Consider the following 24,303-nt stretch of genomic DNA (forward strand, 5'->3'; position numbering starts at 1 on the left):
GATAACTTTAAAAAATCCCAGTAACATCAGTATGCTCTATCTTTCAAGGGCCTTCATGTGGTCATTGTAGAGCCTTTAACACAAGGTCCCAGCCACCAGGGGGCCTCTTGAATATGGTTGGCAAATGGAACAACAGTAAAAGAAAATGGCAAACCTATTGATTTGTCCTTTTAAACAATCTATTTATTCTGTGCATTAAAATAGCCTTCATCACTGATTTCTTGACTAGCTATATCATGATGATTTCCTTTGTCAAAAAGTTGTAGTGTCCACATGATGTTAGGAAGAAAGATATGTTTATTTATCAGCTTATATCCCTGAATAATTTCAAAACATTTGACATCGTATTTGAAATACACACAACGTAATGTCAACAACAGCTTGTCTCAAATCAACTTGGTGACTAAGAGGTGGGGGGGGGATCAGCATTTCTAGCATTACAAATAACAAATAATGCATAAAATGATTAAGAGGGTCTGAGCAGTGGAAACCTCCCAGTGTGAACATGTGGCTTTGGTGATTTTATTCACAAGCCGTTTTACAGCATTTATAAATTAAGTTTTGCTTCTGCAGTGCTCCCCAAACATGCTTTAAAACAAGGAACAAGGTGGGTAGTCTGACCATTAGTTCATAAGTAGATCTATAATTGCACTGAGACACCCCAAATCACAGTAGTGTGTGTATTTTAAGAAGTGCTATCACTGCAGTTCATCCTCAGCTGCATTATTGCAGTCTTAAGGCTCACAGTCTTACTGTATATTTGCATCTATTAAATTAAAAGTATGTTTCACATGGCACATCCATTATAATTTTCACCCATCAAACACTGATTTAATGGATTGATTTTATTTCATTTCATTAATTGATTAAACATTGAAATATTAACTTTTAAATACTTTTAGATATTTCAATCATAGAAAGAGGAACACAAGAACTCATTAAAAGAAGCTGCAGGAGTAGCTTGTGTTTGTCAGCACAAACCGTATTCTTTTCAAAAGCACATTGACAGGACACTATAGCATGGGTTTAAATGATAAAATAATGCCATTAATATTGTATATTAGATGATGCATATATGATATTTACCAGGACACTGTCCCAAGACAACTTGTGTACATCTGATGTGTGCTGCAGTATATAGCTTATGTTCACACAATCCAACAAATTCTGTATTTGTGATTTCAACAAGTATATACTACAGTAATGCCCCATTTCATGTAACATTTCTTGCTTAACAAATAAATTCATGTTTGCTTTATAATCACTGTTCAAAATTGGATACCATAGTTGTCCATTCTGATTTCAGTCTCATAATCCACATTAGCCATATTCTGAAAAGTGTTTTAAGACTTAATAAAGTTATCAAATGATTTTATGCTGTTTCATTTAATGGTTCAGATAATGCCTTTTGATATTAGCAAAAGTATAACCACACATTCAAAAGGGGTAAGTATGGTAACACCTTTTTGAGTATAAGGAACACCTATGTATCCAAAAGTGAGAGCATGTATGAGTATTGGGTTGTGACTATTGGACCAGATCCTGACAAAACAATGAGATACTGTAGCAACCTTTCAAGTACAAAATGTATTTTTATTCAAATGTGCTTGTTTGTTACAGCATGAAATACAAATATATCTCAGCTTGATAAGCACTGTAGTATTGATGGCATGAACCCTAGTGAACTCGAGATTTATGGAGATGAAGGTTCCAAACATGGTCCCAGAAAGCAGATGTTGATGGTCATTTTGTCCAACATGTGATATAGTTTATGTAAAAGGAAGTATTTTGGAATTTTGAGTTATTTACTGTACATTTTTACAAAATGGCATCTACTGTACCTACTGACTCAATTGAAACTTTACTACAGTAACCACATCAACACATAGTCCAGAATAAAGGGCACCAAATGAGTGTGACATGCAAAGTAGTCTTCTCCCTTCTGTTAAATAGCTGTTAATGACCTACCAACAGTGCAAACGTAGGCTAATAATAAATTCACCTAATAGACTATTTTAGAGGGAGATAGTTAATATTCATTCCCTATATTCAGTCAATGCAAGTTAGTAATTAGGACAAATAACCAGGGTATTTTACCAAAACATAGATAGTGCTTATTTTGGTCAGATAGAAACATTGTAGCATCTGGTCCAATAGCCACTGTTATATGCGTAAGTTTTCCAAACATTATCAGACCCAGGTAAAAATCTCTGAAAGTGCAAAGAACATAAAGGGAAACTGTAACCCTATATTAAAAAAATAATGTGATGAAAGTCATTTATCTCAGCATTATTAGTGCTGACATGAACCATGACTCATCATTACTCTTCTAAACCAAACACATTTTCAAGAATATTACAATATCAGAAGTACTGTGGATCCCAGACGGTAACGTGTACAATGTAAAGTATCCATACTACAAGCTGCCAATGTTCTGGGTAAAAGCGGTGTTTTGTAGGTCAACAGTCATTATTCAGCTTTTGTGAACTGCATCACAGATTTCCCTGGAAAACCAGAAATTATTGTACTCGAGTCATCATAAAGCATAATGATTATTAATAGTGATCAGAAAGTAAATTAACCTCTGTGGTATCCATTATGCAACTTGTGAAGATCTGGCAATGTTATACATTCATTTATTCCATTCATGTACTTTTTGAGTGGATTGCCAGGAAAAGTCCTTCCATTCCATTCATTCCTTTTTGCTATATTTTGCTTGTCTTGATGTCATCTATGAAACGTTCTCCAGATGTCAATGATTGTAGGTCTTGATCAGATGGGTTCAGGTGAGAGCAAGTTCGAAATTACAATTATTGGATGAAATTATAGAAAAACATGTCTGTAGCTTCAGTCAGTGGTTTCTTAAACAGTGTGATTCACAGTGTGACATTTAGAGTGAGGTTGGCCTCAGGGTGCTTAACACTGATAATGGATATGTTGGTGCTGATGTACTTTACCATCGACATGTGAGTGAGTATGTGTGTGGATATCCGTGTAGATCTTTGGGTAGACTTTGGGTGCACCTCCTTGGGGCAATAAACATTGCTGTTGCTGGGCCACATACTCCTCATAACTAAATGAACCCATCTGTTCCTTGTCACTGGCAGACAATGTACATGGACCCCAATCGCGAGGAGGTTGGCGATTCTGATTTGGCATTACCTGGCTTGTGTCAGTGGTGCCGGGGGAACATTGTTTTTTGGATTGGCAAAGCCAAAGGAGGATAGTACCAAGAATAAAGACCACTCCAGCAGGGATACCGATGATGACGGGCCAGGGTAGGCTGGGGGACATCGTCGTGGGGATAGTATAGTGGTGCGGGCTGGGGTCTACACATGGAAGGAACATAAACATATATATTATATATATATACACTACCAGTCATAACATAAACATATATATATATATATTATATATATATACACTACCAGTCAAAAGTTTGGAGACACTTTTGGAGACACAGCAGTTTTTATATTACATTGTGTGCTTACATAATTGCAAAAGGGTTCCAGATTGATACCAGATTAGTAAACAGAATGTGCCTTTGCAACATTGGATGAATGGTTGCTGATAATGGACAATGTAGATATTGCATTATAAATCAGCCATTTCTGTCGAGAACCCTTTTGCAATTATGTGAGCACATAATGTAATCTGAAAACTGATTAAAAAACAATTCTTATAGACTTAGTTCCTTAATTCTAAAAACAATGTCACTGTACAAAAATGTTTTAAGAATAAGTGATATAATGTGAATAATTCACTTCAATTTTATCAATTGAACAACAACTAAAATTGTCTCAAGACGCTTTATAGACCCCAGAGCTTGAAACCCCTTTAACATTGTGACTTATCAGAAAAAGTATAACAAATGTTACTGTCACAGTTTTTTTTACAGAAATATCTTTTCACATTTTGTAAGGTTTTTGAATGGTCATTAGACAGCAGATTTTTTGGCTTACCAGGTAACACTGTAAGGTATGCACTGCGAAAACTGTAGCCCATGGTATTGGCACCAAGGCAAATATACATGCCCGCATCTTCCTCTTTTGCACGGGTGATGAGTAGCTTATTCAAGTAGGAGCCATCTGGTCGAGACCACACTTCACCAGTGGGCAGCACAACAAAGCGATGATCACCAACTTCAATGGTGGAATTATATTTGCTCTCATCACCAGGCTCTACCCTCTTCAACCACTGGATGACTGGCTTGACATCACTACGGACTTTACACTGGAAAGACGTGGTCCCACCATAGGATACAGTGGTGTTCACTGGATGTGTACCAGTTAAAATGGGCTTGGAGTTTGTTCGCTCTGGAATATCAATAACAGTGTTCTAAGTATTTCAAATGATTAACAGTCTGAAACAAGTTTATTTATTTTCTGTGTTAATAATGCGCTTGGACTCCTATGAAAGAAACCAAGTACAAGGTTGATTCTGTTTCATCTCTAAGAACTAGTCTTTGTTAGCGCACACAGCTGGAAGTTAATTTCAAGTGAATTGAATCTTAATCTTAAAACATGTCTCGTCTGATGATGCCTATCTAAAACTATTAGCAAGTGACACGAGTGGCTACCACTTTATAATCTTATTTAATGTTGTATTATGACTGTTATGCCATTTAAAACTTAAGTACTTACAAGCCTTTAAAGGTGCCATGTGTAATGCCCGCCAAAAAATCAATTCATACTCCACATTCCATAAAAGATGGGGGCAGTATACCTCCAGAAAGTGAGTTGGTCTACCCTAGAGTAACAACCGAGACACATGTATTACAGTTTGGCTAGCGGTTATGTTGCCCGCACACCGCCTCCAATGGCCGAAACTGGTATTATGACACCTGTCGGGCTGTGGCTAGTAATTTAGCATGCTAATTCAGGTTGATATCTCTGCAGCACTATACCTTGTCATTTTTTTAATGACATCATCGCCCTTATTTCTTCTCATTCTTTCGATGCGTGTAGCTCATTTTTTGGATATTTTTACCTCAATTCTTACACATGGCACCTTTAAATCATGAGACACAAAACACACTCAAAAGCAAGTGTCAAATAACTCTTGACTTACGTATGACTTCCACTTTATAGGTGGCATTGATCTCCCCAGCACCATTTGATACATGGCAAGTGTACTTGCCACTATGCTCTGGGGTAAGGTTCTTCAGACTAAGGGTCCACTTCTTCTTACGGCCTTCACCAATCTCCTCAGGGGTTAAAGGTTTGCTGTCTTTTAGCCACATGATTTCTGGCCGTGGGTTCCCGTTAGCAGCACACTTGAGCCGTACCGAACTCCCAACAGGCCTTGCAATCACCCGTTTGCGCATTTTTGTTGGCTGGGTAAACCTGGGTCGTACTTGACAAAAGAGAAAACTCAGCTTTGTTTTGTGTATTCATTTAAGATGGAAAGCTTTTTTTATTGCATACTAATGTGAAGTCTCCTCTTTAGCCTGGTGGAAAATACATGGCTGCTCGGCCTACAATCGCCAGAGGCCAGAAGAATAGAACTTGCACAGAAATCCAAACCATGTGTTCATTGTAGGATACATTAATTGTTGACATAACTCTTTGCCCTTTGTCAAACAAATTCAATTATATGCTATCATACATACAACACAAATTACTACCTTACCCTGTTTCCCTGCCAGTTGGGTTGAGTAGTCCAAGCTTCCCACTGTACTTGGTGTTTCCTTCCCTGTGCTTGAGTCTTCTGCAGACAGCAAGATAGAGGAAACAGAACTAGTGACCAACTCTGCCTTCAACAGTAGTAACTTTTATGATCTCTTGCTTCAAATTCATGTTATTGAAAAAAAGAAAAAATCATAAATATACAAAAACAATAATTATAAATGGCATGTACTGTACTGTAAACTTAGCGTTATGCCGAGGGTATAAGACCAGATGAATAATAGTCATCAAGTAGAGATGGCATAAAGAGTAGGGAGCTCAGGTGGACATCTCACATCTGTGGGACCTTTGTGCTACTACTGAATGGAAACTGCATGCTGTTCATGTTAAAGTGCCTTCTGTTTAAGAGATTCACAATTTAAGACATTCTTGGCTACTTACAAGTTCTTTGCTTGGTTGAACTGAAAGGGTTTTTTTTTCTAAATATACAGCCTGTTCATCTTACTTTCTGATACAAGTCTTAGCTCTTGGAAACTCTGGGTTATTATGAACCCTTCCAAAAGGTTGAGTTATCACAGTTTTACAAAATAAAAATGTGGAGCTTGTCAGCTTTAACACCCTCATATACATAAACTCTCAAATGTATACTGGAAAAGTCAGCACACAAAAGCAGCATGATGATAATCAGATTTCTAAATAAAACAAACCAAAGTCTCTCTTTCATTGAGGCGCCATGAAACAAGGGCATTCTACAACATATTTCCCAGATTTAATGACTCTTCTGGCTCTGTAGCTGCAATGAGTTTGTATGACAGAGGTGTTTGCATAACCTCTCTATGTGTTTGCATTCCCTTTTGCAGAGCAGACTGCCCCAGAGAGCTCACTGAGTAACCTGAAATCTGAGTCTCAAGTCTCTGTTCATGCACAAATTGCCATAGTTTAAGTTCTCCAAGGTTTCATGTGGAAGAACCTGGTTTGGGGATTGTCTGTTGAAATGTGAGTCGGGCAGTACTGCTGTAGGAATATTAAAATCTTTCTTATTTCAGTTTTAGCTGAACCTTATTGTTTTGTAGACTGCTGTATCTATTTTAACTACTGTGGATCCAAGTCTACATCCAGTGGACCTACGTGTTAAGTAACAATCCAAACAATCAGCTCTGTAAAATTCCAAACTTTGACAAAAAGCAGATGTATTTACCATTTCTTCAAAGTTGTAAATATAGTGCATTAATTATTATACAATTACTAGTTTGTGTCTTGGCAAAATTGGCTGTGAAATTTGAGATCTAGTGCAATTACAGCAATACACACATTTTAGGTTTAAGAGGAGAGGAGAGCACATGGGGCACACACTGCTGGCTCCAGCTCACAATCCCCCTGTGATTTACACAATTTCCATCCCTGAGCTTCTGGAAACTATTACTGTGACAGCAGTTACACAGCTTTTTATTAACAGCCAGCCTTCAACTTTCACAATTCATAATGTAGTCATAATACAGACCTAACAACTAAACTAATGGCATCACTACTAAAGAATGAAAAATAATGATAACTTGACAAATTCATTGCCTACAGAATGTCAACAGAAGACTCAATAATACATACATTTTAGGTATTTGCACATCCATTGAAGTTGAGCTCACATTGCACTTCTCTGATACTTACTGACACTTTACAAACATCTCTTTATATTGGATAGTTGAAGGTTTGCACCAGATATCTGCCTTTTTGCAAAAATCAGTACATCCCTAAAAATACTTGGGTATAAGAAAGAAAATATCATGCTACTTGTATAACATGTCCTAGATTAGACTAAACATATGAAGTAATATTACACTTCTTCAAGCTCTCAGTCCTATGCTGCTTCTGGCACAGATAAACATGTGCGGCTAGCTGAGGACTGACCGTGCATTAAGTGTTTCCTCTTCTTGTTCAGGAATTGCCTTCAAAAATTCAGTTTTCCAGCCTCACAGCCTCATAAATTCAGCACAGAGACTAACCTTTCCATGGGCCCCACAGAGCAATTTGTCACTGGTATTCAAAGAAATATTCATATGATGCTCCGGTTCATAACTGCATCATGCTATATTTAATTATATATTACATCAGGGCAATTCCACGGAAAATTGACTTTTTGTCACATCCATAACGCCAATAAATGTGATGGTATGGTATGATGTGAATGATTACATGAAATTTGAGCATTTGCTATTTTTGGCTGATGAATGTAAATGAGAAAAAATGCACAAAAAATGAATGTTATCATTCACATCATACAAATGCCAAGTCATTTCACTGGCGTTATGGATGTGACAAAAAGTCCATTTTCCATGGAATTGCCCATCAACATTATACTTTATATGTCATTTTAGCAGCACATCACCCTGGTTGCTGTCTTTCATCTACTGCCATCTACAGGACACCTTTTATGTACATAATGTTGATCAAACATCCATGCCTCTCCATATCAGACACACACACACACACACACACACACACACACACACACACACACACACACACACACACACACACACACACACACCCCCCTCTTCAAAGCGGCCTCAGTGAAATTTGAGGACACATCAAGGAGAGCATGGGGCTTTACCAAATTAACATATCTCATATTGATCACTCTGTGTCGCCTTTGAAAACGACACCTCTCTTCCCATACTGTGAAATCATTTCAAATATGTTACAGATGAGTATGTCATACACAGAGTGCATTGGCAAAAATCTGGTGATTAGACATGCATTATGATAAGGGTTACAATGCAATATTAAAATATATTGCAATACTGTAATCAGGGTTATGTATTGCTATTTTCTAAATCACATTTAGGAAAACTGTTCACAGTTCAACTGTTCAACAGTAAAGTGCACCACAATACTGTATGTATAAAGTCAGAGTCAAATCATGCGGTCAGAACTATGGGATATGGATAGCGGTCCATTTGCTACTTCAATCTAATGTTCATTTCATGCATGATACATCTGACCGAGAGTATTAAAATAAGCGCATACAACATGTGTGTGTGTTTCTACATGAGGCCCCAGCTCATTACCATGCAGTAACTCTGAGCACAACTGATCTGGATCTCAGCAGCTCACTCCGTGCCAACTGTGTCCTCTCTCCCTATCCAGTGGGGAACACAGAGGGCTGTTTGCTGCAGGATTCCTGTGAGGAGTTCCAGGACCATGACCAGAGTTCTATACATCTGCTCACATAAATCCTGTTGATTTGAAACTTTTAACCTATGAATTGCTCTCATCCCTTTCCTCATCCTTTCCCTTCTCTTTTTGCTTCATGTTTGGATATATACATTACTTTGCTTTTTAATATGATTGGTTATTGAATAGGTTTGAGGGAATCTCCTGGGATCAGATTGACTCTGGGTTTAGCTAATGTAACCAGTACAGAATACCAATACTAAAAATATCACACTGCATGTAATGGACAATGCTATACTTTGCCTACTCGTCTACCTTGCAAACCTTTAAGTTCTAACTCATGTGCATACATTATTGCACAATTAAGGTGGCACATATTTAATTATATAAATAAAACGCACAAACTGCTGTTATTTTTACGACAAACTCTTTTACAAAAACAGACTGGAATGTCATTCCGACTCCCTCCTTTCTCCCCTCTCTCTCAGTTCTTCCTTGTGGTAAGTGATGCAGAACCAGGATGTGGGGGCCTAGCCAGCCCACGTGAACTCAGACACTCATGAACAGACATGAGTGAAATGAAATCCCAGGCCCAGATTTGGAGCTGTATACACCCTGACCCTTCTGCTCCTCAAAATCCCAAACGTTTGTCTCCCAAAACGTCCACTGTACAATAATGCAAAAGATCAATCCCCAATTATTTCCCTCCAAAGAGTGTATACTTCAACACTCTGTAATCAAAGGCACCAATTCAGAAAAATAAAAATCTGTGATTTGTTCTTCAATTTTTTCAATACATTTATGATTGGTTAGTGACTGTGGAGCACCTATGTACATAACCAGGCCTGACAATCCAATAGTAATAAACAAAGCACTGCATCACTTTGGATATTATTAGTTTAATTCTTAGGATGCCAATGTCAAGTATTTTAGTGATTCTGCAATGCTCTGATATTTTAATCATGAAAGTCATTTTAAACAGTGGTTGTTTTCCCAAAGTTAGATGATTTTTTTTCCATAAAACACAAATTCAACTACAAAAATAGTATACTGTTGAAAATTGTAAAATTCTAAATGTTGAAACGTTAAATGTTTCTGTGTGATTCCAGAGTTTTGAATAATAGTCACATTTACAGTACATGTGTTTTTATCTCTAGTAAATAGCGGTAAATATATTCTAAAGAGTAGTTTTAAACCTTAGCTGAGGTGCATGGTCCCTCTCCCCATGTTCACCTTTTGAGGAAACATTACATTCATTTATTGCATGTCAAATTCAAACTTCCATCCATTTTGTCATTACAATACAATATTTGTATTTGACAGACACAGTCGACACTGGTGTCCCTGCTGGTTATGAGTTGTGTCTCAAAAAAAAGGGGTCAATGAAGCACTCCAATCTAATTCACCTTTCTCTGTAAAACCTGTCGGATTTGGATATTCACCTTTCTCTTTAAGTCCCACTGTCCTGGGTGTGTGCATCATCATGTACTAAAGGGCCATTTCAGCTCATCGACTTGGATAATGCAGACCAACTATTCACAACAGTTTTGAAGAACTAGAGTTATTCCCTTTAAGGACCTCTGGTACTACCTTGCTATGAGTACTGAGCATCAAGCTAGGTGTGCCAGGTATATAGAGAACTCCCTCCTTTCTGGAAGGCACTAATAACAAATCATTGTATTATATGAAATGTTATTGTCAATCAAAATACTTAGGAACATACATGAAATATAATCATTGCAGAGATAATACATAACCTCCTGTAATGAAATCTTGCATAGTGTGGGTCTTACCACTGGAGGTCAGATTACTGCTCATTTCCTCTGCAAATGAGATAGGACACCATACTGCAGAATTAAATTCATGACTCTGAGGGTTACCAAATTCATTTATGTATCACTGGATATTCCAGGGGCCCAAGATGGTTGCAATACTAGTGTTGTAATATGATCTGTTTTCTTAAATGATATCCCTGTGACAGCTGTAGACTTTGGCTTGTGTCACGGTAAGACAAGAAGAAAGTTAAGCTTCCAATCAGGACTTCTCCACATAGTTTGTACATTTTAGTTTCTTTCTATAAGTATAGAAAGCACAAAGCCACTGAAGAGGAGATAGAAAGGCTGAAAATTACAAGTAAGTAACTTTCATTGTCACCGACTAATGGACTGGAATGAGGGAGGGGCATATCAACTGTTGATTACGGCCATGTCATGGAAGCATGTGTGTTGATTGACTCGGACTGTTTATCGCTCAGTCCGAACCATCGTATTTGTTTCCCATTTACAGAACTACTTGCATATACAGTCTTCATTCCAGTAGAACTCTAACTTGCCCTTGTGTCGGCTCAGTCATTCGAAGTTGTGCACATGCTTGTAGCACATAAACATCATCGTATGCATGAAGCTACAGCTGCCATGGGTTGAATTACAAGCCTTGAGACAGGCAAACAAAGAGATTAGAAAACACGCCGTGCCCTGACTAAATGCCATGGCAGGGTCCATGTCGGCTCATCAAAGGTGGGCAAGCGCTGAGAGTAAGTGCCCGGAGAGAGAGAGGGAGGCCGCAGCTGCCACGCTGATCTCATCTTGGCAGCTGTTGTATTCAAACTCCCCGTGAGGACGTGAACGGAGGGGGGAGCATGTAAGCCCTGTGCTGCTTCACTGAGGCCTATACGCTCAGAAATTCACACCATTTCACTCTTTTGGTCCGTTTTTGAAACGATTTGTTTCAGTGCTCCTTGTCCAAATGCACACATATTTCACATTTCAGATGTACTTTTTTTGCAATATATCTAGGTATTTGGAAATTAAACTTTTTGGCCAAGAGTCATAAACGTTATGTTTGAGCACAATCAATGCAGACTAGGCGTATGAATGAATGCAACGCTCATCCTAAAAAGCATCAGTAGTTCCATCAGCTCGAAGAAGTTCCATCAGCTGCTTCATACAAAACCTGAAAGTGGCTTTTGTGAGCATTTTTAGAAAATATTATTCAATATTTGTGTCAATACATGTGTACACAAAATAAATTCAGTTCAGCTATCACTCCCTGCACTGTTCACTTTTGCACTACCACCATTGCACACACTCTACCATAGCACCTTATCATGGTCAGTGCATCACAGGGTCAGTTCATACCAGACCTTTGTAATCACTTCACATGCTCTTTACATTTTTACATTTCTGTGAGTGATTTTTATGTACGTGAGATACATGTGTGTTTGTGTGTTTGTTGTGTTATGGTTGTATAAGCTACTAGATGTCTAACATTTCCCTCGGGATGAATATCTATCTAGGAGTATCTATCTATTTATCTATCTATCTAAGTGTGCATTCCAAATTGTTTTGCTATCTTTTTAGACCTTGCTCACCTGCATCAACTCCCTTATATCTCTTTTATATCTTGAACACAGACTCCATTATAATTGTTTTGTCGCTTACAATGTGTATATTGTGTTCACATGCTAAACCTGTATATTGTGTTCACATGCTAAACCGTATTCCTACATAGGCGCGAGATTCTCTCATGTACGACTCACTTTTAGGCCTACGCGTACTCTGCCCATGACTTCAGTCTGTGACTTGGAGGCCACAAAGAGCACTGGGGGCGGGGCAAAGCCAAAATGTGGGCGTTTCTTCTGTAAGCAACCATTTATGCATATTCAGTGTCCACACAGCCTGGGTTTAGACCCAACACTGGGAATCCCTGTTGTTTTGGATACACGTGTCTGCTAAGTACCTTTCACTTGAATTTTCACAACTCCTTGCTTGTGAAGGCTGTAGTAATTCAAGCAGCACTATGAGGTGCAAACACCATATTGAATTTGAAATAGGCAGTATGCCAATTTTTAACTTATCAAACGTGGGAGGATACCTCTATTCGAGAGTAATTGTCTACAACAACAAACCAAATTCTGGTAGTAGGAGATGTTTTATGAGTAGATGTAATCTAAGGAACTGGCATTTTGCAGTCTAATAGTGCTGTACTTGCACAGTACAGTACTTGCTGATTGTTATATCCCACACTGAAAGGAGGGGCAGTTGAAGAAAAGGTGGCACTTCCAAAAAAAAAGGGCAAACTGGCAACTGACAGTGTACACTGAAAGCCCACTGTACTTTTGCAAGTTACATTTTAATAATGGTCTTCACAATCCTACAGTTTATGGTATGGCCTTAAGAAGAACAGGTAAATAAATACATGTTCAAAAACTGAATATTTTGCTGAAATAAAGTAAACTGTAAAGGCTTTTACATTAGTCTCATTTACCTCATTCTAACAGTACAGTGAGGCATACATCTCCTGTTGCACATTTGTTTCAGTCAAACAGATTCATTTCACTGTTTCTTCTGTAACCCGGGAGCCACGGGATCCTAAGTATTCCTGTGATGTTGAAAGATTCTACAAAGCGTGCACATGTATGAACCAGTGTTGGAACAGTTGTACTCTGACCTCAAGATTTGTCTTCATCCTCTATCTCTATATCATATATCTGTACACAACTACCTTTTTATTCTACTGGCACATTTAGTGACATTTCAGGGTTAAAAGTGGATATGTTTAACATTCTTTTCCTTTGTTCTTTCCCCCTCTTATGGTCAGTAGAGAGGATTAGGATTAGTGTGTGTGTGTGTGTGTGTGTGTGCGTGTGTGTGTGTGTGTGTGCGTGTGTGTGTGCGTGTGTGTGTAAGGAGGCATGGTTGTGTATGACTTGAAGAGAGTGGGGGTGTAGTGTCACAAGACTAAGCTAGAGTTCTCTGTGGAGAACGCTACCAAATTAGGTCTTGAATGATTGGACAGCCATTGACTCATACTCAACTCAAGAAAAAAGTCCTGCACTTTAAAGATATCCTGTTCTTTCCCTGACACATCCACACTTCCAAATCAAAAATCAGGATTCTCTTTCAAGATAAGACATCTCTAATTGCCTTCTCACTGTTTGCATTAATCAAAACACAGGTCATGCAGCTACAATGTAACCCACTGCCAATTAGTCAGACCGCCAGCAAAACCCATTCTGCTGGATTGGTTTGGTCATAGGACCTCACCCTGGACAGGACTTGCTGTTGGCCACCTTTTATATGTTATGTAGAGGCGGTAACATTGAAATGGCCACTCTCTCTGTTCACAGAAATTCCAGCCTGAGACCCTACCCTCCCAGATAATGCTGCTTCACTGGCTGAATACAGAGAATGTGTAATGAATCTATTGCGAAGCCATCAAAGTCTGACACATCTACGGCTGGTAGTGGTAGTGATGGTGAAGCCAGATCCTCAGGTGAAGTGCTGTTGGCCTGCCTTGCCTCTCTAATAGAAGCTATTGTTTTTGCTTCCTTCTCCATCTCCAACATCACTGAACCATGTTTTACACTGTTCCACAAGTTCTCAGAATCCCAAACTCATTCAGTGACTTGAATGACTTGACTTGACTTGACTGTCTCTTGACCTCTGCAAAATAAGGAGGTCGGCTGGATGTTCAGTGTCAGGCAAGGATCCCGCACAAGAATCTCCATCTCCTCTGGTGTAAACCATAGAGTTTGCCACCTGAAATGTGTTATTCGCTCCATTATAGAGCAGTTCCTGAGCTCTGTGTTGATGTAAGTAAGATATGATTGAATGTTATTGATAAAGAAGGGCTTGCCACCCCCACTAATTACTCAATTTATGCTTGCTTGCACCCATGCCTTGTGGCTATTATAATATGAAGGTAGTACTGCCTATTTCACTGTCTATTATCAAATAAATGTATTACTGACTATTTTAGTGTGCTGTTGCTGCTGTGCAAAGCTCTTTTGTGATACTTGTTACAATTTCAAATGATGGCCCCCATTTGACCTAGTAGGTCCACTTCAGTAATACAGTAGCCTACACTAAACCAAGGGATAGGATTTATAAAAGCAGGGCTTGAGCAAACGGGCATAGTAAGGTAAAGGGCCTCACCAATGACGATGAGTGTATAGTTGATATTGATGCTGCCAAAGCCATTAGTGGCCTTACAAATGAATGTCCCAGCATCCTCTGCTTCCACTTCCTTAATCTTCAGGGCCTGCTGCAGGACGCGGAAGCGCATCCACCCACTGTGGATATTCCTCCCATCCTTGGTCCACATGATGAGAGGCGGTGGATCGCCTTCAACTGGACACAGCAGCTTCATGGTGCGACCAGCACGCACTGTCTGGCGATGACTGACCTTCTCAGCTACCCGAGGAGGACCTAAAGACCCGCGTATGGCAGGAGTTGGGCACAGGTTAGAAATCACAGGTAGAAATAGTTACATGAGATAAAACTGACATGATAGCATCAAGTAATAAAATTATTACTAGTATGTATTACAGCCATTATTGAAACATTAATACATTATTGAAACATATTGATACATTAATTCACATATTTGGAAGTTAAATCTATCAACGTATTATTTTGCCTTAAAATGTTTAGATCCCAAATCCACATATTTTTACATGTCTAGTAGAGAGTTTAAGAGTATCTGCATGAGAGGACCAGGCAGGGGGTGATACATGCTCCGTCACCGATTTTGGTGAAACTCGGCCAGTTTGAATGGTCAGCCTAAAAACTCAAAAAGCCAAAATAGTAAAAAATTTGAAACAAGGCAGGGGGAGTTAGGACACCCTTGTTTTATGCCAAAGTTGCATTTAAAATGTTGACTTGAATTTTGTACTATTTCAATTTTTAGGTGGACCATTGAAACTGTCCGAGGTTCATCAAACTCAGTGACGTGGCATGTATCACCCCTGCCTGGTCCTCTCATGGACACACTCTAAAAACTAGTGAGCTAACCTAAAAGGTATGAGGAATTCTTGCAAATATCAATGACAGCACAACAAAATAACTTGAAATAATACATTTGTAATGCTGCATTTGTAATAGCCCACTATGCTTTACCAGATCACTTTACCCAGAGCCATATAGAATAGAATAGAATAGAATAGAATAGTTTATTTTGTCATTGCTTTACAGACAACGAAACAGTTTAGCAGCTCTGCACTGACGGCATAACACATCATACAGAGATGTACGCGGCTCTGAGTTTACCAAGTCTCTTTCTACGGATTTATAAACATTTAACATACTAACAGTACTGTATGTTTATTACATACATAAACATACTACATTGCATTGGCTCTGAACCTGTGCTCTGCTAAATGGCAATAAAGTTGAATCTAATTTAATTAATATATAATTCCTTGTCTGCTAGAAATATCTCCTCTGTTTCTCTCCTTCATGTTGCGTAAGCTATCTTGGCATTACAGACAATACAAACAACAAAACTTAGTTTACAAAGCTGATGACAGGTCTCATTAAACAATAAAGTTACACAACTTAGTTTACAAAGCTGATGACGGGTCTCATGAAACAATAAAGTTACAAAACAATGGCACTTATCCACCCTACAACACATTACAAGCTGAACAAATAACTTCAGGTCTTTTAATCTGCTCATCAAAGCAAATTGATTAACAGGCCACTGCTGTTATGGATGTTGAAAGTAGAGGAAACACTTGCGGCAGTTACCTAGGCAGCTCAACCATGTTATGCTATTGCTATTTACTAGCTTGGAGTGAGAACTTGACATTTTGATGAATGAGGCCTGAAAGTGTGAAGAAAACATTTGTCACAGACTCAGCCAGGAATCCCTCTTTCCCTTTTCAACTGGATTTCTCATCAGAGTTTTCAATCCCATGTTAAAAATTGCACAGATTGAAATCTCATTCTCCCAGGCTTGGAGACCTGCAAACCCGCCCACTCTTTACCCAGATTTATGAGTGCTCTGCTTTTCAGCCTTCTGTTTGAGAAAACCCTGTGGACCCAGCCAAGAGCCGACCGGCTACCTCTGGGTTTGATGGCAGGTCACTCACCACCATTTGAAGTTCAACTCATCAGAAATTCAACTTGCAGAAGTAAAAACAGCCCAACACTATTTTAGACCTTTGATGTTTAAGTACAGACAAAGAGAGGAAATCCAATTTGGGTGAATTACTCTATTTCTATGGGATATGGACAGTGTTGCCTAGTGTGTATGTGTGTGTGTGTGTGTATGTGTGTAAAAATCTGTAAAAAGATTTCACAAAGTTAACCTTAGCGTATGCTAGTTTGGCGACAACAGGTATGGAATGAATGACTGACCTAGGTTTTGGCCATAGCCACCATCCACTTAACAACATCCCTTACAGAAATTTCAGGTTTCTTGCTAACAGTTGCCGTAAATTAGCGGCAAGGCTATATTTTCACATGCAAATTAGGTTTCTGGCAAACAGTTGCAGTTAACTTTTGGCAATGTTGCAGCAAATTTGCAGCAATTCCATATGCAAATTAGGTTTGTCACCAGAAGTTCACTGGAAGTTTGCCATTATCAGCTAAGTGTGGTGGCAAATCACTGGCAAACACATTTGCCACTAGTGGCAAACTTCTCATTGTTGCCAGAACTTTGCTGAAAGTTTGCCTCGAGCGGTCAACATTGGCAAACTTCTGGTAATATTTTCTAATGAACTCATTTGTTTCCCACAAATCACTCACAAGTTTGCTGCAAATCTGCCGCAAACATTTCATTTTTGTAAGGGATGTCCTATAAGACAGGAAAATATTCAATGTGAGGTGCACAGTTCGTAGCTTTACAAACAAGCCAGTTTTAGCGATAAAATATGAAAATTATATCTGCCAATTAGCATAGGTTGTAGTGTGGCAGCCATGGTATGTATAAGTGAGATGCAGACTTCATGTAGCATAAAATGATGCACTTTGAGATGATATGACCAGAGACTTACTAATGAGGAGACACAGCGCTCAAAAAATCCTCCATAGAAATGCATAGGGTTAGTTTGTAACAGTTGTCTATGTAACGGATGCCAGCAAACCTCACTCTCCGCCGCCTCAAGAGTGCTGCTGGCATGCGAGCCAGTAGCCTGGGCCATTGGCTCAATTGTTAGCACGCTCGCCTCCCGATCCGAGGTGCTGCTGTTCGCGGGTTCGAGTCCGGGCGTGTGCAGGGCTGAATCGCGCAGGTTCAACACAACGCAGGTTACATCTACACATATCACACCTCTTCCGCGGCAAAACGTCAACATGTGAATACATTGAGCCAACCATGTGCTGTGTTGTGAATATATATTGAGCCAATAATATGGTGTGTTATGAAGACATCATGCCAATCATGTGTTGTGATCTCACCGCTGAAGCAAGATTGGTGTCGTGAAGCCTTGCACACATGCATTTCTGCCGAAATAGATGCCCGATAAGTGGCCAAAAAGCGTTGCAATATGGCCGCCGAGTGGAGGGACTTGCCTAAAAGGACTTTGGTATGGCCACTTCGCTTCACCACCTCAAACAGGAATTATTTTTGATACCAAATGCTTTTTTATTATTTCTTACATACTAAGTAAGGTATTAGTTTTAAACGGAAACTTGGCAGGATTAGCTATATTTTCCTTCTGGAGAAGTTGTGCATCATGCTATTTCAAACTATGGAAAAAGATAACAATAAAGCACATGGATTTGTTTACAAGCTAGCGAAACGGTTAGCATAAGTTGGGTAGAACAATGTGGATGTTCACTGGAACAGGTCATTTAACCATCCTACTGATTTCTAAAAGGTTTTATTAAATTGATTTGCCAAGTTCTCCTTTAACAACATCAAATGTTGCTTGGTCAAGGGTATCCTTCTGTAAAACAAAGGGATAAATACATGTGTAAATACAAGTTTGTTTCATAGTCTCTACCAAAGATATTACAGCCATTAATAAATAATGGGAAGTAATGCATTGTGAAAGTAATATGATTTGGTTGAGTAGACAAAACATTTTACTACTGCTGGGAATTGAATCCACAACTCTTTGGGCTACTACATGCTAGCCCAGGTCCTACAGACAACTACACTGACAACTACACTACCAGACAACTACACTGCCTAATATCGGCAACTGCATTACATCTATGATATTATTTGTAACTCATAGTGCATTTTTGAGGTCTGTGAACATGTTCAAGGAATGTTAACTCCAAGGAATGTTAACTCCATTTGTATCATATTTGGTACTATTCTCTGGGCTATAAAAGAAAAATGAATTCACAGGACAAGATATTAGACATTGTAGACATATTTTCTAAAATGATTCCACTGACTGATTGTGCTTATAGGTTTCATAACTGATGTTATTGATATTACCTATGCTGCACATCTCCTGTCTGTTGTAGGTTGTCCATGTCACACCTGTTCACACAAATGTTCATGGACAATCATTCAGTCTATGCAAGTTCATACACAGTGGAATTAAAGGTACACTATGCAAGATTTTCACCTTTATAAAGCCAATTTGATGGTAAACAAACTTGTAATAGGTGAAATGCTCAACTAGCATAGCTATACAGCATAGACGTAGCGAGTCGCTGTACCGAGAAAACAAGCCATACAACTTCAAGAATGGCGGCCCGACAAATATGGTGAGAAGTGAGTTTCTGCCTGCTGTTAATCCTTCAGCTCCACAACAAAAGCATTTCCATTGTGTACAGGGGGGATAAGTCACGAAAAGTTTGCTATTTACAACACCAGAGCAAAATAGAAATATATCGCGACTCTAGAGGGAACTCCACCAAAAATATCTAAACCATAGTGTACCTTTAAATTAAATACAGAAATAAATCCTAATCTGCTGAATTATTACATTTTTAACAATGACAAAGCATTATGTGCCACTAATGACAAAAATGAGAAAACATAAATGAATGGATATTTAGTGGGCACTAAAGCAAGCTTGGTTCTCAACCCTGTTTGGCACTGCTCAGCCAAGGGGGCCTCTAGACTCTGGGAATCACAGGAGCAGAGGCTGGAATAGTAGTGGGGGCTGTGAACGGATCAAGTTGACACGCCAACAAGTCAGCAGATTCCACAGACTTTAATGTTCCCCATGCTGTTTTCTCTCAAGTGGACTTAGGGGTGTGCAGATTTGAATGTTGTTGAACCAGACATATAATAAAACTAACATAGATTTAAATTTCAAAACAATTTGTCCCGTGTGCTACATTACATTTAAAACAATAATAAATAGGAAACTATTTATAAATATTAATTTAACCAATGTGTTTTGTGTTAAAATATTTACATATTTGCTTTTAATCAGTTTATTCATCAAATCCAAAAATGTGCTTAGCGAGCAGCCTGGCCACCATAACAGCAGCCAGACAAGACTGGGTGGACCATTCTTCCAGATTTCATTATCACTGTCACCTGATTTGGACATCCAGCCTATACAATCAAATATCTCCTATATTATCATGGTTTATTTTTTACTGTCGTGAGGATTCCTAAGAAGAATCACATATCGCAACACTTTTTGGACATGAGGGGGGAAATGTGAACATTTCCAGTTTAAAGAAAAGGGTGTAAACGACAATGATCAAAATCTATTGGACTCTTCAAAAAGCAAATTAGCTGATAACTCCCCATGCAAAAACCTGACAAACTAAGCCAGTGAGTTGAGTTTGAAGTCGAGCTTCTTAAGGCATGCTGACTGAAAAGTGTGTTAAAGGCCACAACTTACAATTACACATTGCTAACAGAACTTTACGTCTCAAAACCTGGCACATCCCGAAAACACCTGAAAGTCCAGTATTCTTTGGATCACTTGCTGGCTGGAATTAGTGCTTTCACATGGCCTCTGTGACAAACTGCATATGAGGGCCATGGAATGTGAAATCGGAGTTTATCTGACCTACCACTCCCTCTGTCCTCTCCCTCTCACAACACAGAGCAAGATTAACTGAAGGCCAGACGCGGCAGACCTCATTCTGCTCCATCATGGTCAGATATGCAGATGACTAGGGAGTGAAACATGTAGTTGCTTTAATATCATTCTTAAAGAATTAGAGTGAAGACACAGGACCATTGTCCATTATGCAAGGGATAATACAATCAGCCGGTCATTGCTGCAAAAATCACCCGAACACAGTGGTCACCAGTGTTGGGAGTAATGCGTTACAAAAGTAATGTAATTACTGTAATATATTGCTGTTTGTGGTAACGCGGTAATGTAAGGCATTACAAAAATTTGGGTAATATTTTACTCAGTACAAACTTCAGTAACGTGCGTTACAATGCATTTTAACCAAAAATTAAGCAGTGTTTTGTTTTGATACATATCCGCACCACCACCGCGAGAACAACAGAGGAGAAAAAAATCTGCACGAAATAGTAGAACGTTATCTCCTGATACTGGTTGAAGATGACTGTGGCTGCAGCGGACTCTATTTGCGGGATGGACATAAGCCTACGCTCAGAGACAAGGATATGAAGAACATAATAGTTAGTGCACTTTGTGCTAAACCCGAAAGATCTCACTATGCCTCGCTAAATAGCACAAGTAATTTAATGAAACATCTAAAGTGGTGCCACGCTAATCTTTTTGATTCTTGATTAAACACAAACTTCTAGTGCATGTCAGCTTTGAACTTGAATTCACAATTGAACTTAAAGAGAATAAAGGGATAGAAATGCAGAAAAAGATTGTGTAGCCTGGCAGTGCCACCGCTCCCACCACGCGCATCATGCACTTTGTGTAGGGCACCAAAGGACAGAGGGGGCACCCACATGTAACCAATGAATAGTAGCTTTACTGCACACTGCATTTCACTCTTCATCAATAACGTTTACAATGTCAGAATGCACTAACACCATGGTACATGCAAGTTTGATACTTTTTGGGTTCCCTCAATCTCCACCACGTAGTGCTAGAATGGAATTGGTGGGTCTTCAATAATTCGTTTTCCAAGCATTTACATGAAGCACATGATATGCCGAGTTGACAAAAAAATAATCCATTCAGATAGCTAGGTGGATACCAGGCTCATAATTCACTTTTATTTGCAAAACGAAACGTGAAGCAACATGTTATTGCATACTTTCCAAAGCAATGAAGGCTGCTTAAAACAACTTAACACAGTGCATATTATTGTTAATATTGTGCTATCAATGTAACTCAACAAACAAGGCTTGTAAACAAGAGCTGGCAAAAAGGCATTATTAGAACGTAAAGATCAATACTCTTAAAGTGACAGTGCACCATTTATAAGAAAACAGCATGAATGTTTAAAAACACACAGTAATGGTCTGTAAATAATAGGCCTTTTATTTTACTTTAGGTGTTTGAGTTATCATTTAAATGTCACTCACTCAAAACCACTCACTTAGGGCACCAAAATGGTCAGTAGGCCTCTTGACATGTCTTTATTAAAGGAACCGTATGTAAGAAATGTATTTCAATTAATCATAAATGGCCCTGATATGTCACTAGACATTAAGAATCATGTTATTTCAAATACTTATATCACTGACAACAGTAGTCTGGCCAGGATATTGTCATTTAAAAAGTGGAGTTGCAGCCCTCAACTGATGTTGATGTTGTCATGTGTTTTGGCCTGATGCGCCACCCTCCACCTATCTACTAATCACAAAGTCAGTAGTGTTTCGGCATCCGTGTTGCCAGCTCTGCCAGTCAGAGGGGAGGGGAAGGGGATACATCGCTCTACAGTAGTTTGAAAGTGATTGCAGTACCAGTTTTGGCCACAATCTTACATACAGTTTCTTTAAGCTTTGATTTACAATATAGTAGGCTTTCTATTGATTTTAATGAGCAGGCCTAGGCCTTAGAGTTACAGTATGTATATCACAATTTACCAGACTTTGACCTTTTATCGTTTTTTTAACAAAATTCTGACTATGATTGAGCGTAATAAACTGCATTTAGAATGGCAAATCCATATTTCCAGATATTTTGGTGAAAGTAACTTAAAAGTAATGCAATAGTAGTGTAATGCCTTACAATTCAGAGACAGTAATATTATAATGTAACAAATTACTTTGAAATGACAGTAATAAGTAATGCATAATACATTTCGATTTTGAAGTAACTTGCCCAACACTGGTGGTCACTAACATACAAAGCCCCTAACAGGTCATGGTGATGATTTTTTATGGTTAATATATTTTGTGTTCCCTTGCAATATTTGCATTTACAGTCACATTTCCAGTTCATTGGTCTACAGGGAAAATATCATCTGGTGTGTTAATATACTGTATGGTGACAAAGTCCAGTATTTTCATGTGAGCAATTTGAAGTGCAGAGCTATAAATTCCTCCAAAGACATAATTTCTGTGTTTCTGTAAATCGTTGGTTGTTGCAAAAGATACACATGAACTGTTGCATTATTTATGTGTATCTAAGGTGCACTGAAAATCACTGATATCAAATTATATCTTCTGACCAGATATATTTGTAAACTATGGTATAATCAGAAATATCTAATGTCCAAACTACGCAAACCAGACTGAGGAGCCATTAGTAATCGTAATTTTGGCATGCCATTATGCATTCATAGATTAGGCTAAATGTTGCATGTAACATTCATCATCACACAGCAGGGCTATTCGCATTAGTTAAGAACATTTACAGACAAGAATCAAAGTGTTCAGTCAAATGTGTAAACACATGTAGATCAAGACTGCATTCTCCCTGTCTATTATCTTTACCAGGTAAGGCCATAACGATCATTTTTAAACTACAATTATAACACCATTAATACTGTTTTAAAAAACAAAACACTGAACACTTTTTCTAAAAAGGGGAAATCAGGGCATTTACTCAAAACTTGACCTGGGCACAAAACATTGAACACTGTCCACAAATGGTCTACAGGACAGAGAAGGTTAATGTTGCGTGGTTAATATTTGACAACAACTGCCTCCAGTCTACTGATAATGCTTTAGTCTGGCATGCACAGACCACTCTTCTACTCAAACTTATCTATTCATCAAATGGCACCCACTCCACTGATAGGTGGGCGGGCACCTGCCATGTCCTATTAATCTCATGTCAACGTCTGAAAGCAGGGCCAATCATTAGCTAATATATGAAAGTAAACAAAAACGAAGATGTTGTAAGAAGAGAAGTTCAATGAGCGCTTCATTTCCCCACAGTTAGACATTGAAACTGGTTCAGGAAAAACACAACACAATGCTGTTAAAGACTACATTCTACTACATGTGAGGAAAGCTAAGCGCTAATGATAGAGTAAACCATATTAATATTGGAGGGCTCTATCAATAAACTTATCCTCTTGCAACTGAACAAGAACTTTAATCGCAAAAACCAACACCCCACCTTCTAACCCTCAACCCATGGCTCCCCATCTTAGCTGCGTTTTGCTCATGCTTTCTTCCTGTTAAAAAGGAGTTTCCAACCTTTTGATCCAGGGAGTTTAGACCATGAGCTCTATTGAGTGCTTTTCAATGCAATGTAAATGTATACTGTTGCAACTTAGTCTATGTGGGTTTTTGTTTCTGTTTCAAATGTTCCCTTAGGTTTGCATTTAATAGAAATAGATATTGTTGTAATGGGATGAAGAGATAAAATAGCACATAATATTGCTGTAGTGGTCAATGGCAAACATCAATCTGACTCCCTGACCTCACGGTGGATGCTGGACACATTCCTTCTGCTCCT

General features: G+C 38.7%; 1 protein-coding gene across 1 annotated transcript in view; it reads right to left on the reverse strand.

The window, feature by feature from the left end:
- Window positions 1-279: 279 nt before the first annotated feature.
- The window catches only part of fgfrl1a (fibroblast growth factor receptor like 1a), a 28,656-nt gene continuing 4,632 nt past the window's right edge, over window positions 280-24,303 (reverse strand). Inside the window, exons 3-7 of the mRNA XM_048231178.1 lie at window positions 14,735-15,007; window positions 5,632-5,709; window positions 5,071-5,355; window positions 3,963-4,316; window positions 280-3,329 (exon numbers count right to left, since the gene is read on the reverse strand). Coding sequence (XP_048087135.1) covers window positions 2,917-3,329; window positions 3,963-4,316; window positions 5,071-5,355; window positions 5,632-5,709; window positions 14,735-15,007 — 1,403 coding nt within the window. The 3' untranslated portion in view covers window positions 280-2,916. The remainder of the gene's footprint in view (window positions 3,330-3,962; window positions 4,317-5,070; window positions 5,356-5,631; window positions 5,710-14,734; window positions 15,008-24,303) is intronic.

The sequence above is a fragment of the Alosa alosa genome, chromosome 21 (assembly GCF_017589495.1).
Source record: "Alosa alosa isolate M-15738 ecotype Scorff River chromosome 21, AALO_Geno_1.1, whole genome shotgun sequence".
Lineage (NCBI taxonomy): Eukaryota > Metazoa > Chordata > Actinopteri > Clupeiformes > Clupeidae > Alosa > Alosa alosa.